This window comes from Mustela nivalis (assembly GCF_964662115.1).
Source record: "Mustela nivalis genome assembly, chromosome: 7".
In the NCBI taxonomy this organism is placed as follows: domain Eukaryota; kingdom Metazoa; phylum Chordata; class Mammalia; order Carnivora; family Mustelidae; genus Mustela; species Mustela nivalis.
Genome location: NC_139026.1, coordinates 14,991,867 through 15,007,286, shown reverse-complemented (window position 1 = coordinate 15,007,286; position 15,420 = coordinate 14,991,867). Strand labels below are relative to the sequence as shown.

The following is a 15,420-nucleotide window of genomic DNA, read 5'->3' as shown; positions in this document are numbered from 1 at the left end:
TCTCTATGAGCAATGAGCAATGGTATTTATTCCTGGATCTTTTCTCGGTCCCTTGAGACTATAACATAGTCTTAATTACTGCCCTGTCCTGCTCTATTCTCTAACGAGTTGATCCCTCCCCACTTTAGGTCATTTTGATGGTTGCATAATATTCCATGACACACAGGTACCGTAGTTTTTTAAACTAATCCCCTGCTACTAAGCATTTGTTTCCTATTCTTCCATACTCTACAGTGTGTAGTTTTCGGTTGGATTAAACGAATCCTCTGCCTCGGTGGCTCGAGTTGCGCAAATTCTCCGTTTGCCCTTTTCCTTGAATTATTTTAAAAATTACAACCAGTACGCTCTACTAGTCTCACTTGGCATCATGGGCACTAAACCTGTCCGGAGGTGAAGATTAGCCGGCAGAGACCACCAAGCGACAGCAGGGGGCGCAGTTTCCCAGTTTTGCCTAAACCACATCCGGGTTCTACCGCAGGTTCGGGCCGGGAGCGGGCGGAACGTTTCTGTCACACCATCAATTAACCCGCGCGGCAGGGACCCTTTAGGCCTCGGCGCACCGCTCTTGACCGGCGCTGCAGTTTCCTGGGGGGCAGCGAGAGCGGGCGTGGGGATTCTCCTGGTTTCTACCGTCGGCGTGAGCAGCGCAGCATGGACGTGCTTGCTGAAGAGTTTGGGAACCTGACCCCGGAGCAGCTGGCTGCGCCCATCCCCACTGTAGAGGTGAGGCCAGCGGGCCGGGAGCGGAAGGGGCCGGGAGCGTCCGCAGGAGGCGTTGCCCGGAGAGCTCTGGCGGCGGGGTGAGGGGCGGGGGGCAGCTCTGCGCATGCTCGCGGCGTCGGAGCCGGTCTCTTCCGGAGCGGGGTGCCACGTGCACGTGGAGGGGTCGAGCTCGGAGGAGCGCTGTGCGGGCGCTGTGCGGGCGGCAAGCCCGGCGCGCTGGCTGCTCTGGGCTGGCGGCTACTTCAGCGTTCGCGTGTCTCGGGGCAGGACTGGCCCTCGCGCCGGTAGAGGGGCCTGTAATGCATCCCCACGGGGCTGGAGCGGACGCTTTCGTGAGGTCCGCATCCTCCGGATCCGGGCTAGTGATCCTTTTACCCGGAGCTCAAGTTTGGGCTGCCAGGAGTATTTTAAGCGCCCTGAACATGGACTCCTTATGTTTGGGAGGAAAAAAAAAAAAAATCTGTATTTTGGGGGAGTAGCTCCATACCTTTCATCAGGCAGAAGTGTCCCTCCCTAATGAGGAATGAAGTTCAGCTGTGGACATAATGTTTACTTTCTGGAAAGGCCCGCAGAACCCCTCTGGCCCCGATCTCTATGGGCATGAAACGGGGCAAGTGCAGAAATGGTCCAGGGAGAGCTTTCAGGTAGTTGCACCGCGGTAGGTGAGACCGCCCGACCGTCTGATGTTTTCCAGGAACTGCAACCCGGTAGTGCTAGAGGGAGGAACAGAGAAAGGGGTGGGTGAGGGTCCCGACTGTGGACGGTTTTGATCTTCATAGACCTCCGAAGGAGCGAGGAGATGCTGTTGAAGGGTTCAAGCAGGAGAGTGACATGATCTTTGAATCGATTGGATCATAAGAATAATTCTTTATAAGTATTTGGCAGATTAGTGAGGTCCATTATGATTAGTCCGCGGGATTTAATCCCTGAGTGTCTGTGGTGCAGCGATCACTGGGCAATACTGGATTTTTTTTTTTTTTTAACTTTTTCAAAGTTAAGACCCAGCATTTGCTGACCTTTTGCCATGTGTCACGCTCTGTTTAAGCCTAACGAGCATTGCATTATTTAATTTTCTGAAATAAGTACTATTTTCACCGCATTTTGCCAATAAGGATTTTTGAGGCCCAGAGAAGTTAGGTAGTTAATCCAGTGTCAAAACGATGTTAAGTGGCTGATCAGGATTTTGGACTCTGGCAGTCGGAAGTTTTCATCCTGAACTGCAGACCAGCTACTTCTCTGAAGACCTGAGGGATAAGCCTGAAGGATTTGTATATATCTTGCTTGGGACCAGAAGCACAGTCCCAAGCTTCTGAATCGGGAATAACAATTCCTCTTCCTGGCCCTCTGTGTCCAATCCACCATCAAATCTTAGGATCCTGCCTACTAAATACCTTCAAATCTGAAACTTCTGCTATTCTCCAAGTTGGAACGAATGGCCTCTCTTACTTCCTAGGCTGCTGACTTGTCTCACCCCCAACCTGTTCTCTGCTCTGTAGCCAGAGGCATCAGTTTTATTTTATCATCAGTTTAAATACACAACTATGATCATGTTGCTCCCTTGATTAAATTTTTCAATCTCTGTCCTGTGATAGTACAGCAAAATCTAACCTCTTAACCATATTTATAAGGCTCTTGATCTGGCCACTAGTGACTTCTTTAGCCTCTTTTCCCACCATTCCCACTTCCTTCCCCATTCTGCCCTGCGGTATTTCTTCTCTCCTCACAAAGTTCCTTTTGGATTTTTCTCTCATTCCTCTTTGTACATTTACATATAATAAAAATGCACAGATATGAAGTGTTCAGTTACATTTATTTTGACAGTTAGATGTACCCAAATAACTGCCATTCAATACAAGATCTAAAACATTTCCCTCACCCCAGAAAGTTGCCTCACGAAACCTTTCAAACTTACTCGATTTCTATCTTCATAGATTAGTTTTGCCTGACTCCTTCTTTTTTAGTAGACTTACTTTTTTAAGAGCAGTTTCAGGGCCACAGCAACATTGAGAGGAAGATACAGGTATATGTGTACCCCACATCCACCCTGCACCCACCTCTCTTTCTGTTTTACTCTTTCCAGGTTTTTGCTTCCCTCCCTGACCACTCCTGTCACTCCCCTTGCTGTATCCGCTTTCCGCTGCTCCTCTCAACGTGTCGGAGTGTTTGTGATCTCACTGCATCGAACTTTTGCCCATCCACACTCCTTCGGTGATCTCCGCCATTATGGGACTTTAACTGTCCTCTATCTGTAGGCCTCTCCCTAATTTTTATTTTTAGGCCACTCTCTTCACAAGCTCCAGACCCCTATTTGTTGTCTCTTTGACATCTCCCCCTGACTTTCTAATGGATTTGTCAAACTGCATGTGCTCCCGGCCGAATTCCAGCTAGCCTCTCCATACCTAACCCTGCTGCCCAGCAGTGTCCCTGCCTCCTCCTTTCCATAAGAAGCAACTCTGGGGTGCAGGTCCTGACTCCTTTCAGAGTCTCTGTCTAATCCGTGGTCAAGTCCTACCTATTGGCTTTGACTGTGTCTCCTAACTACAATTTCTCCCTATCTGTACTGGTAACCATTGGCCTGGAGTATTTCAGTAAACTCCAGGAGTTTACTTGTCTGTTCTCAACCTAGCAGCTAGAGTGATGCAGTTCAGATGAGTCAACATCACATCACTCTTTTGTTCAGAACCTTCTGATGCTTCTTACATCACTCAGAGTGGAAGTCAGAGTTTATATAGCTGCTGCCGGGTCCCATGTGGTCCTTAGACCCTTACTCAGAAACTGGGTATCCTTAGCTTCAAAGACTTGTTTCTCACCATTTGTGAGCGTTCCCACTAGCAGAGTAGATACATAAAAAGAGACTTGTCATCTCAGTCGTGTACCACCTCAGGAAGGTATAAAGAGCAGGACTAAAACCTCGAGCAGTGCATGAGTGTGCAGGTATCTGATGTGGGACACGAACCTCGTGTATGCCGAGGAGTTGTGACCAGATGCTAGCTGATAAAGAATGGGAGGGAGACAGAGCTCTTTGTGGGGCAAGACATCCAGCTTCCCAGGACTCTGAAACTAATGTTGCCTGTCTCAGACTGGCAAACCCAGCTTGCCCAGGTGTCGTGACAGTAAAATAATGTGTGAGGAGTGCTTGGAGCCTTGAATCATCAGAAGATTAAAGCATATTCTATTTAAAAAATAGGTGGCATGACCCAGCAATTGCACTACTGGGTATTTACCCTAAAGATACAAATGTAGTGTTCCGAAGGGGCACGTGTACCCGAATGTTTATAGCAGCAATGTCCACAATAGCCAAACTATGGAAAGAACCTAGATGTCCATCAACAGATGAATGGATAAAGAAGAGGTGGTATATATACAATGGAATACTATGCAGCCGTCAAAAGAATGAAATCTTGCCATTTGCGATGACGTGGATGGAACTAGAGGGTATTATGCTTAGCGAAGTAAGTCAGAGAAAGACAACTATCATATGATCTCCCTGATATGAGGAAGTGGAGATGCAACGTGGGGGGTTTGGGGAGTAGGAAAAGAATAAATGAAACAAAATGGGATTGGGAGGGAAACAAACCATAAGAGACTCAATCTCACAAAACAAACTGAGGGTTGCCAGGGAGAGGGGGGAGGGAGAGAGTGGTGGGGTTATGGACATTAGGGAGGGTATGTGCTATGTGAATGCTGTGAAGTGTGTAAACCTGGTGATTCACAGACCTGTACTCCTGGCTAATAATACATTATATGTTAATAAAATTTTTTTTTTCAATTTTTAAAAAAAGAAATAGGTGGTATATGTGTGTGTGTGTGTATTTGCACGCACATACACACATCTGGGATTTCCATAAAAGTGGTTACCATTTTAAAATTGTTGTTTTCATTTTTATATCTTTTCTTCTGCTTTCTGTGATAAAGTAAGTCATTTTTGGCATATTAAAATTACTTCTTGTAAAACCGCTGTTGCTGGCACAGAGTGCTGATACACCTTGTTGTTTTGGTTTGCAGGAAAAATGGAGGCTGCTTCCAGCATTTTTAAAGGTAATTGTTTAACATTTACTAATAGTTGGTTATTTTTCAAATGAAAAAAGTTAAATTCATCCTTCTTAAGGATTAAGTGTTTATCACCAACTAATAATTTTTTACTTTGCCTAACTCTGTAATTTGTTGTATTTTAGAAATAACAGGGAATTATACGGCAGTTTCCCTGACTGTCTGTAAGGTGCTGGTTGGGGGAGCGGTCATCGGATTCTAGAGATGAGGTGTAGTATACGCAGCAGCAGAGAGGGCTTGGCAGAAGAGATGCTACAGGCGGTCAGAGAAGGTCTCCCAGGCAAGGTGACACATAAACCCCATCTCAGTAGGACAGGATTTAAGTAGGCGGAAGGGTCTAACACGGAGAGCGTTCCATGATAAAAGCAGTCAAGGGGCGCCTCCACGGTGTCCGTAAGGAACGGTGACCAGTCTGTGTGGCTGGAATGGACAAGTGGGTAGTCACAGGAACTGCTGAATGTCTGGTTAGTGGACGGCTTCAGTTCACTTTTAAAGAGTTTATGCCCAGACGGAGGGGGTACCACAGTGATCAGTCACTTGACACCAGCAGGATGGTGGTAATCAAAAAGAAAGGTAATAATTGTGTTGAGGATGTGGGGAAACTGGAACCCTACTGGCAGGAATGTGAAATGTTGCAGCTGCTTTGCATAGCAGCCTGGCAGTTCCTAGATGGTTAAACAGAGTTAACCATATAATCCAGGAATTCTGCTCCCACTTACTCAAGAGAAGTGAAAAACACCTGTCTGCACAAAACTTGTACACACATGTTCGTAATAGCCAAAAAGTAAAAACAACCCAACTGGCCATCAGCTGACAGATGGTTAAATAAAATGTGGGATATCCATTCTGTGGTTCTGCAGCGGATTATTATTTGGGAATAAGAAGAAATCAAGTGCTGATACATACCGCAACGTGGACGGATGTTGAAAGCACGCTAAATGAAAGCATGGAGACTTGAGAAATGAGTACAGTCTTATCTGACTTAGTTGTGTGTTGTAGGCAGGGAGAGTGCTGGTGGGGGAGTTCTGGGGAGGCTGTCAGGGCCTGAATGTTGGGCAGATTTGAAAGCCACGTTAAGGATGTTGGCTTTTCTTCTAACACCGATAGGAAGCTGTTAAAGAGGTTTAAGAAGAGTGACCAAGAATAAAATAAAATGGTAATAAGGTCAAGGGAAGAGAAAAAAAAATTTTTTTGTTAAAACTTTTTTTTTTTAAGGAAGTGTATATGAGCAGAGGAGAAAGGGTGGGATTTATGATTCAAAAAAGAGGAGACAACTGATGGCACACAGTCTGAGAAGAGAGTGAGAATTCAGTAGAGACATAAGACTGTGGTTTTTCCATTCATTCATTCATTCATTCACTCAAAGTTGGGATTCTCCTTTACTCAGACCACCTTGAAATATATTTGTCCAAAAACAAAGATACAAAGATTCTAAAACATAACTGAAGACAGAAATACAAAGCTTATAAGGCTGCCAGCTCTGTTGGCCAACAGAATCAGACTCAGTTCTTAGGCTGGGGTGACAACAGTGAGGAGAGGGACAAAGGTGAATCCCTGTCCTTGGTTTCTTTTAATGTCAGATTGGGTGTGCTTGACTTCATAGCATCGTTTTGTGAAGATAGACATCACCTTTTGAGTTTTAGTTGATGAATCAGTAACGTGGCCTTGGTTTGTTGTTGTTTTTTTAATAATAGTGGTGGTGTGGTATCCAGAATGAGGGAGGCAGTAGCCCCACTCTATGCCGTCAGACTGTGGAGAACCTTGTCAGTGAGTTCAGGGTGCCCATATTAGGAGGAACATGGACCAACTGGAAGACGCCCAGGAGCAGGCCATCTGCTGCTGAAAGAAGGGTCCGGAAGGCATGCATGTGAGACAGAGTTGAATAGGTCATCCTGGACATGAGAACAGGAAGGACAGTTGTAAATACACAGACTGTCTGGGAGCAGGCCTTCCTCTCCAGAAGGACAGTTCAGTCCTCCGGCTGGAAACTAGAGGAAGGCAGACATCAGATCAGTATATTCGAATGAATTTTTTCCCCCAATATTTAGGACTGCTTCTAAATGGGATGGTTGCTTTCTAAGCCGGTGAGATCCCAACAAGGAAGTGTAATTAAAGCAAAGGCTCTGATTATGTGTTAGTCATGTCCTAGCAGGGCTGAACCCATTGTGCTTGAATATTAATATATTTTTTAAAGATTTTATTTATTTATTTGACAGACAGAGAGATCACAAGTAGGCAGAGAGAGAGAGAGAGAGACAGAGGGAAGCAGGCTCCCTGCTGAGCAGAGAGCCCAGTGCGGGACTCGATCCCAGGACCCTGAGATCATGACCTGAGCTGAAGGCAGCGGCTTAACCCACTGAGTCACCCAGGTGCCCTGAATATTAATATTAAAAAAAAAGGAACACATACAGGCCTTTTAAATTTTCACACTTTGGAGTGTGTGTTATTGTCTCAGTGTTTTCCATAGCACACCGCACTCTCTGCAGGGTTGTCTCTGGCTTCAGAGATGAAACAGAAGTCTCTGCTGGCTGTTCTGCTCTTAGGTTCCTTGAGTTTCACCTGCCTTTCAATTTCAAATGCAGTTATTTTCAATTTTCTTAATAAAGATCCTTATTTTTTTCCCCCTTGATCTTCTATAAGAGATCTGAGTTTCAAAATTGCTCGGATAGGGGAAGACAGAAAACAAAGCCGGCATTTTTGAGGGTTGAAGAAGTGATGCTCAATTGCTGTGTTTTGTTTCTTGGATTTTTTGTAAATTGAAAATATGCGGAGAAAATCTTGCCCCATTTGTTAGCATATGGGAAGTCATTAGGTATGTTCGAATACCCCTATCTTGCATTCCAAGGGTCAGATTGATTCTCAGGAAGGAAACTTTGAGGGTACTTTAGGAAGGGAGGAGAAATGGAATGAGGACACATAAATGTAAAGTTCTACTAAGTGACACTTCTGGGTTTTTTTTCTCAAAACTTTAGAGAAAAATCTGAAGGCCCCCTGGGGTTAGCGTCTCTAACATACTATGCTGTATTGTTTCTAATCTACTTTCTATTTTTTGTCTGTTTAGGTGAAGGGCCTTGTGAAACAGCATATAGACTCATTCAACTATTTCATTAATGTGGAGGTAAGCAGCAGGGCGTGGAAGCAGAGAGAGGGTGCCGGGCGGGCTCAGTTGGTATAACAGGCAACTCGATCTCGGGGTCGTTGAGTTTGAGCCCCACGTTGGGCATGGAGCCTACTTAAAAAAAAAAATGTAGAGACAAGAATAGACGGAAGCCAGAGATGTTCCTAATGGTGCTCTTTCTCCTGCAGATAAAGAAGATAATGAAAGCCAACGAAAAGGTCACGAGCGATGCTGACCCCATGTGGTACCTGAAGTAAGGAATCAGCTACTGTTGCCTTGCTGCTTTCGTCACGTCTCGCGTTTTGTAGAGTGAACGTGGTTGTTACCAAAACTCTCATTAAAATAACTGTCTTTACTTGGTTCCTAAGAAAAGTACTCAATTTTTAATGGGTAAACTAACGATATCAACTAGAGTTATGCTTGAGAAGTACTGAAGCTATTAGGTTTAAACATTTTTTCGAACAATTTTAAACTTAGAGAAAAATTACCAAAATAGTACGTATGAAGAGTTCTTATTACCGTTCGGCCAGCCTGTGCTCATGTTAGCATCTTACAAAACCAAACCAGGATTAGCAGACCCAGGCAGGCAGCGCTGACAGGATGCTGCCAGCTACTCCGCACCTCTTGTTTCAAGCCTTCCCGCTCATGTCTTTTTTCTGGCCCAGGATTCAGTCCAGAGCTCGATGTGGTGATTAGTTCGCCTGTCTCTTTAGCCTCCGCCAGCCTGTCCCAGTTCCTCTTACTTTCTTGGTCTCTTCTCACCTTGATACTTCTGAAGCATCCTGATTCATTGTTTGGTAGGAGGTCCTTCGGTTTGGGTTTGTGTGATGTTTGCTCATAGTTCAGTTGGCTTGTGCATTTTTGGCACAGAAGGAATGTTTTGTGCTATCTTCCCTGCATCGTATCGGGGGTCCAGAGATCAGTATATTCTGTTGTAGGTGGTTTTAACTTAGTTCACTTGATTAAGGTGGTATATGCAGGCTTGTCCACTGTGAATTTACTATTTTTCCATTTGTAGTAAGTATCTTGTGGGGAGATCCTGTGATACAATGCAAAGAGCTTACCCACTAATTTTACGTCAAGGATGGTTCTTATAACAATTACTGCTGTGTGTTTGCCTGGTGGTGAGGCTCTGCTGCCATCATTCCCTGCACGTTAGTACTGGTATTCCATTGGAAGAAAGAACTTTTTCTTCCCTTTGTTTATCTCTCTCTTTTTTTAAAGATTTTATTCATTTATTTGACAGAGAGAGACACAGCGAGAGAGGGAACACGAGCAGGGGGAGTGGGAGGGGGAGCAGCAGGCTCTCTGTAGAGCAGGAAGTCCAGTGAGGGGCTCGATCCCAAGACCCTGGGATCATGACCTGAGCCATGATCCGAAGGCAGAGGCTTCATGACTGTTTACCTCCTCAGTTTTATTTAGACTGATCCCGATTCCTGTGTATTTGAATCTGTGGCTCACGATCAGTAGTACCACTTCACTGCTCACAGCATCTCAAGTTGAACGCTGTGTCCTTTCAGCACACCCCATGTAATTTTCAAGCACTGATTTGCATTGTGGCGTCATGAGATGTGGTTGATCTGGTATTTTCCTTGTGTCAGCCTGGAATCGACCGTTACCCCGGGGAGCCCTCGCCTCCTTTTCTGGATGGTGTTTAAAAACCAAGATAGGGATAATAAAACCTTGGTAGACAGAGCAAGAAAGTGTGTGTGTGTGTAAATCACTCACATGCATGTGTACATCAGTATTTCCATATCCTGTCTTATGTATAAAAAACCCAGCACACTGATAGCTCTTACTTCAGCTCCACGGGACTCACTGTCACTATCACAAGTTATTTGTAAGTTCTGTCCCTAAACCTGGCTCTCATCATTCACACTATTTTACCTATTTATTCAGTCCTAGACTAGATCTGGTTTCAGGATTGCTGATTGATACTTCTGTGAGAATAGAATTTACTAATAAGAGTGCAATATCTATATATTGCTTTTTTGTCTTTATGTCTATGGTATCCAAGCAAAATACCTTCCAAAGCTAATCAGACTCGCTCCCTTTCCCACCTCCCTGGTTCAGTTACATTATTCATTTGTATTCCATTTTGGATCCCCGTCTGCATCCATAATTTTAATTATGCATTTGCTTTTTGAGTGTGTGAAACATGATTGTAAGAGTTAGACCGATAGGAAAAGGTATTTTCAGGGAATTGTCACTCCTGTCCCAGTTCTTTCCACCCTGTCATCAGGGACCCCCAGTGGGTGACCAGTCTCATTAGTTTCTGCTTTCTTCCTGTTCCGTTTGCCGTAACGAGTACACACAGATGGTCCCTGATTTACAGTGGTTCAACTTAACAATTTTTCAACTTTACGATGGTGTGAAGGCTAGACACATTCGGTAGAAACTGCCTCGGATTTTGAATTTTGATCGTTTCCCAGGCTAGCAATATGCAGTACAATCCTCTTGTGATGCTGGGCAGCGTGGTCACAGCTCCGAGCCAGCCCCACAGTCAGGAGGGTTGACCACCGACACACTGTCATTCTGTTTTTCACTTTCTGTTTTCAGTGAACTACGTGAGGTATTTAACACTTCATTTTCAAATAGGCTCTGTGTTAAATGATTTCCCCCAACTATAAGCTCATGTAATTATTCTGAGTACATTTAAGGTAGGCCAGGCTAAGCTCTGAGGGTTGGTAGGTTAGGTAGGTTGGTAGGTTAGCCTGAATTTTTGACTCAGTCTTTTCAACATGATGAGTTTAATTGGGTTTATTGGACGGTAAGACCTCTATTTTTCTCCCCTTACAACCTTTTCTTTCTTACATAAATAATAGCTCTTTTCATTAAATACTATCTTTTGAGAGCTGTCTTTCCAATATTTTTAAAAAGAGATTTATAATAATTTCTTTTAAAAGTTTGATAGTAGTTACCCTCCTTTGTAGAACTGTGTGTACTATTACATCAAGAGGATATCAAATTATAATTTTTAATTTGTTTGTCATTCTTAGCAAGGTAAGTATGTGTCGAAGTATAATCCTTGTATTGGGGAGGAAAATAGCTTGTTTGTTTCTATGTTCTTTGAAAGGTATAATTGGTCATGGAATAATCTGCTTTTCAGGTATCTTAATATCTATGTGGGGCTTCCTGATGTTGAGGAAAGCTTCAATGTGACCAGACCAGTATCCCCTCATGAGGTAATTACCTACCTTACCGTAACTGAATTTGTTTGCCTTAGCTCAGAGTCTGTGCCCCTAATATATGCTCTTAAAATGATTTAAAAACAGGGAAAAAACTATCTTCTCTGAGACAAAGATAGCCAAAATAAATGAGCATTTATATAATACTGTATTCGGAAACAATTCAGCACAATTTAGTTCGTCACTGGCTCCTAGTTAGCGTGCACTGTTACATAACTGTGCTTTCTGCGTCCCTGCCTCTGAGCCTTTGAGCAGCACTCCCCTCGTCCCTGCCCAGCCGGCCGCTTGTGCGGAGCACCGTGTGCTGTGCATTTGCGGAGTTACCGAGCACGTTTTCTGAGGGTCAGCAGGCATCGTGTCCGGCAGACGAGACCAAGGGCAGGGGCTCAGAGTCTGTTAGAGGAGATGGATGCGAGGAAAATTTGAATTCCAGGATTTTAGCAGAGCTGCAGGCAAAAGATTGTAGAACAGGCCCATTAACTGGCTCTTAAAACATTCTGGATTCCTCTGGAAATTCTTCCACTTACTGTCCATAATTTGGAATTGATTAGTGTCCATAAATTATTTGAAATTAATTACTGCCCATAATTGGAATTTTAGGGAAAAAAATGATTTTTGTAGATTTATGTAGTTTTTGTTAATGTAAAACTAAAATGTTAAGCAATCAGGGAAGGTGGCAGAGGAACCTTTACTAAACAATAAGTAAGTTAGAATGTTAGGGTTGTTGTCTGAGCAATGTTATCGTGAAATACGATCATAGAACTGGACATTTCACACAGGTATATGTCGATGTTATTTTCTCACCGAGCATCGAGTGTCAGTTGGACATTTATTTTGTGCCTCAGCATTGAGAGATAGAAAAGGAATGAGACCCTCTCCTTCCGCAGGGAGTTCATACACTGTGGAGAGATAGAGCACGTGAAACGGACACCAGGGGTTGCACACTGGAATGCCTGGAAGGGTGAGGGAAGGGAAGTTGTGTTGAGTAGGAAGTGGTGAGGTTTGGAATGTTAGAAAGCATGGACACCCCTTTAGTTTTCCCCACTTCCTGCTCCATTTTGCTGGGGTTTTCTAATTTTGCAGGAACTAGGCAGCCAGTTAGCAATTTCCACGTCATCTTCTGAATTATATTACCAAGTGTAGAGTAGAGAGACGACAAAGCAGTTTGAAGTAGTTCAGGAAGCCGGAGGCCACAGTTGTCCTAATCATTCTTCCTGATGTTGGAGAAAACACATGGGTGTTACTGCAGTTGGGGAGGGAGGGAGGGCACGAAGATTTCTTGGAGGGGTTTTGATCCTTGGGGAAATGGGGAGAGTGGGAGAGCAGGTGGGTGGGCGGTTGGGACCCACAGCAGGGGTGGCGGAGTGTTGGTGCTGCCAATCCCCAGCACAGCCCCAGTCCCATGAGGACAGGGAGGCTGGGGGTGGGGGGGACAGACCGAGCTCATGGGGTAGTTTGGGACCTATGGAAAGGATTCCCGTTTTTACATCTGTCATATTTCATTTCCATTTGAAGGAGAGGAGTTTATTAAAACACACAAATATTTGCCCACTTATGGGCATTACATTGTTGTTGTTTTTAATAAAAATGAGATACTATCTGTATAATACTCTGTACCAGGCACTATTCTAAAAATATATATTTATACTCTTAGGAATTAAAATTATTGTCATTCCCTCTTTACATACGATGAGACCAGGCACAGAAGGTTATTCAGAACTTAAGTGGGGGAGCTGGGATTGGAGCACAGGCAGCAAGGCGTGCACTCTGAGCCCCCCGGCCACGTCGCCTTTGGTGTGGCCTGAAGACAGAGGCTCAATCTAAGTAAATATAAAATAAGCCATTTTTGGTCATCATTAATAGAGCTATCTAATATTTAAAGATCCCACGCACTGGGAAAGAGACAGTTTATATCTGTCTTTGGTTTAGTTGGAGGCAGAGAGAGGATTCAGTACTGCGAATTACATGGTTGATGTTCAGAGAAATTATTTTTTTGAGAGTACAGGCCAACTGACAACCATCAGTAAAACAGGGAGGTCATCACGATCTTGGTAAGGTTTGCCATGTCTGGTCATGGCTCAGGTAGGGGCATCATTTAGCGACACATCGCCTTGTCAAACTACAGCGCACACCAGTAGTTTCTAAAGTTCCCCAGACGATGCAGAAATTGTTAATAGGATGTGTTGGATGATTTGTGCTCTACGATACTGCTTGTTAAGGAATTTTGTGATAGAGTTAGTTTATTTGGAGAGTAAGAGGAAGTGTAGTTTAAATTTTTTAGTTTGTGCATGTGTATACTTTGGGTATTACACTGGTTGTGTTGTTAACTTTTCCAGTGTGAGGTAACCACATAGGCTGTTCCTTGAAAACTGGGTCCATGGAAAGTAATCAAATTGCTTCAAAGTGGGGAGCCGACCGTGGATGGCATCAGATGGCAGGAAGCCAGTCAGTACTAGAGTTACTGGGTCATCTCTGGGCCGGCAGGGGCAGAGATGCCGGGGGGTGGGGGGTGGTGTCTAGATCAGTGGCTGGTGTCATTCCCCTCCCGGAGAAGGCAGGCTCATCACTCCCGGTGCCCTCACAGCAGCACCTGGAATAGCACAGGTCAGTGTGGACTGTACCACTCGTACCGGACACAGAGCTCTTGGAGGCCTCAGGACCCTTTCTTTCCCAGGGAGGAGTAGCAGTGACAGTCTGGTTGTCTTTCAGTGCCGTTTGCGGGACATGACGTACTCCGCGCCCATCACCGTGGACATCGAGTACACCCGCGGCAGCCAGAGGATCATCCGGAACGCCTTACCCATCGGCAGGTGAGAGGTGGTGTCCGAGCTGGAGCCATACCGCCTGCGTTCTAGCCCTGCGGGGTGACCTTGAGCAAGTCCTGTAGTTCCCTTTGCCCCATTTCCTCACCCAATAGATGTGGGAAACGGTGCCTACTTCATGGGAGTCTTTCTGGGGACCCGTGATCGGCCCAGCAGAGCGCTCTGAGCAGTGGGCAGCGCATGGCTGGGATGGTGGGGCTCTTTCATCGTGAAACCTTTCTGTAGAGCTGAGGAGAATGCTTCCACCTCCTCCCGAAATCCCGGCTGTTAGGGAAGCATTAGGTTCATTTCAGTGAACTCTCCTGGGCTAGTCTTCTTGGTGGATTCATGTATGTTTTGAGTTTGCATTTTTTGGAAAGTCGAATTGTTTCCAATAGAGCGGATATTTGAGGGAGAAATTATTTATTTGCCTGGAGCAGGTTTGGAAATGATAGATCATATCAGCTAGCATTGTTGGTAGTCTGCTTTCCCTCATAAGGAAAATGGACCCACTTGCCTGTAGAAATGGACAAAACTCACAGCACCGTGTATCCGATAACAGGGTTGGACTTTAAACTTAGTGTGAACAATTCCCACCCAAGTGTTTCTCCTCCTTCTGCAGAGCTTAATAAATACCCTTTGGTTCAGTAAATAGGCTTCAGTTGCCTGTCACTTGTCCTGCACTGTGTTGGGGGCTCGGGTCAACAGAAGATACTTAGAACTCTTGTTGGCTGTCTTCATCGCCAGCTGCTGGGGAAGGCAGGCTTGAGTAACTGTGGGACCATCTGGCAGGTGCTGTGATGATGAGGTCCAGAGTAACGTGGAAACACACAGGTTTAGCAGATCCTCCTCTGTAGTCTCCTAAAGGAAGGGCTGTGTGTATTGTCCCTGTCTTCTCTCCTCAGTGAGGAAGGTGCATTGGGATATCAGAATATTAATCTTCATTTTAGCAGGACTGGTTTTCAGTGTCAAGACCTTCCTTCTTTCTCACATGCGGACCGTCGTCATGCCCGTTTAATCTTGGATCATAAGTAATTTCCCAGGTTGAACATTGTGAAGGGCAGACTGGAGAGGCAGGCTCAGGAACACTGGTGCCATTTAAAGGGCTTACATCCTGGTTAGGAGGAGGCGGGGAAGGCGTGCATGTGGCCAGTGTTTGGTGAGTACCTGCCGCGTGCCAGACTCTGGGAGAGGTGACGCATTCACTGCACTCGTGCGGGCGACCGCCTGTGGGTCTGACTGCTTGCATGGACCGTGCACCAGCCGTATACATGGCCTCATGGAAGGCTGTGGCTTTTGGGTTTGGGGTTTGGTGGTTTTGTTTTGTTTTTGTTTGTTTAAGGAAGAAGATTTCCATTTAATTCAAGTAATAGTCCTACTTGGTAACAAATCAAATAGTACATGAGAGGACTTGATACAAAGAAGAGGCCTCCCTGTTTCCTCACCCCAGTCTTGCTCCCATCTCGTGACCATGTCTCTTCTTCCGGTGATTTTAGTGCATCCATAACTTTAAATGCTGTGTATGTACCTCTACTTCTTG

The 15,420-nt window shown here is 45.0% G+C and overlaps 1 protein-coding gene across 1 annotated transcript in view; it reads left to right on the top strand.

The window, feature by feature from the left end:
- Positions 1–442: 442 nt before the first annotated feature.
- Positions 443–15,420, top strand: part of POLR3B (RNA polymerase III subunit B) — a 104,438-nt gene continuing 89,460 nt past the window's right edge. The window contains exons 1-6 of the mRNA XM_082740562.1: positions 443–723; positions 4,729–4,761; positions 7,835–7,891; positions 8,080–8,144; positions 11,001–11,076; positions 13,789–13,889. Of these exons, the coding sequence (XP_082596688.1) occupies positions 652–723; positions 4,729–4,761; positions 7,835–7,891; positions 8,080–8,144; positions 11,001–11,076; positions 13,789–13,889 (404 nt within the window). The 5' untranslated portion in view covers positions 443–651. The remainder of the gene's footprint in view (positions 724–4,728; positions 4,762–7,834; positions 7,892–8,079; positions 8,145–11,000; positions 11,077–13,788; positions 13,890–15,420) is intronic.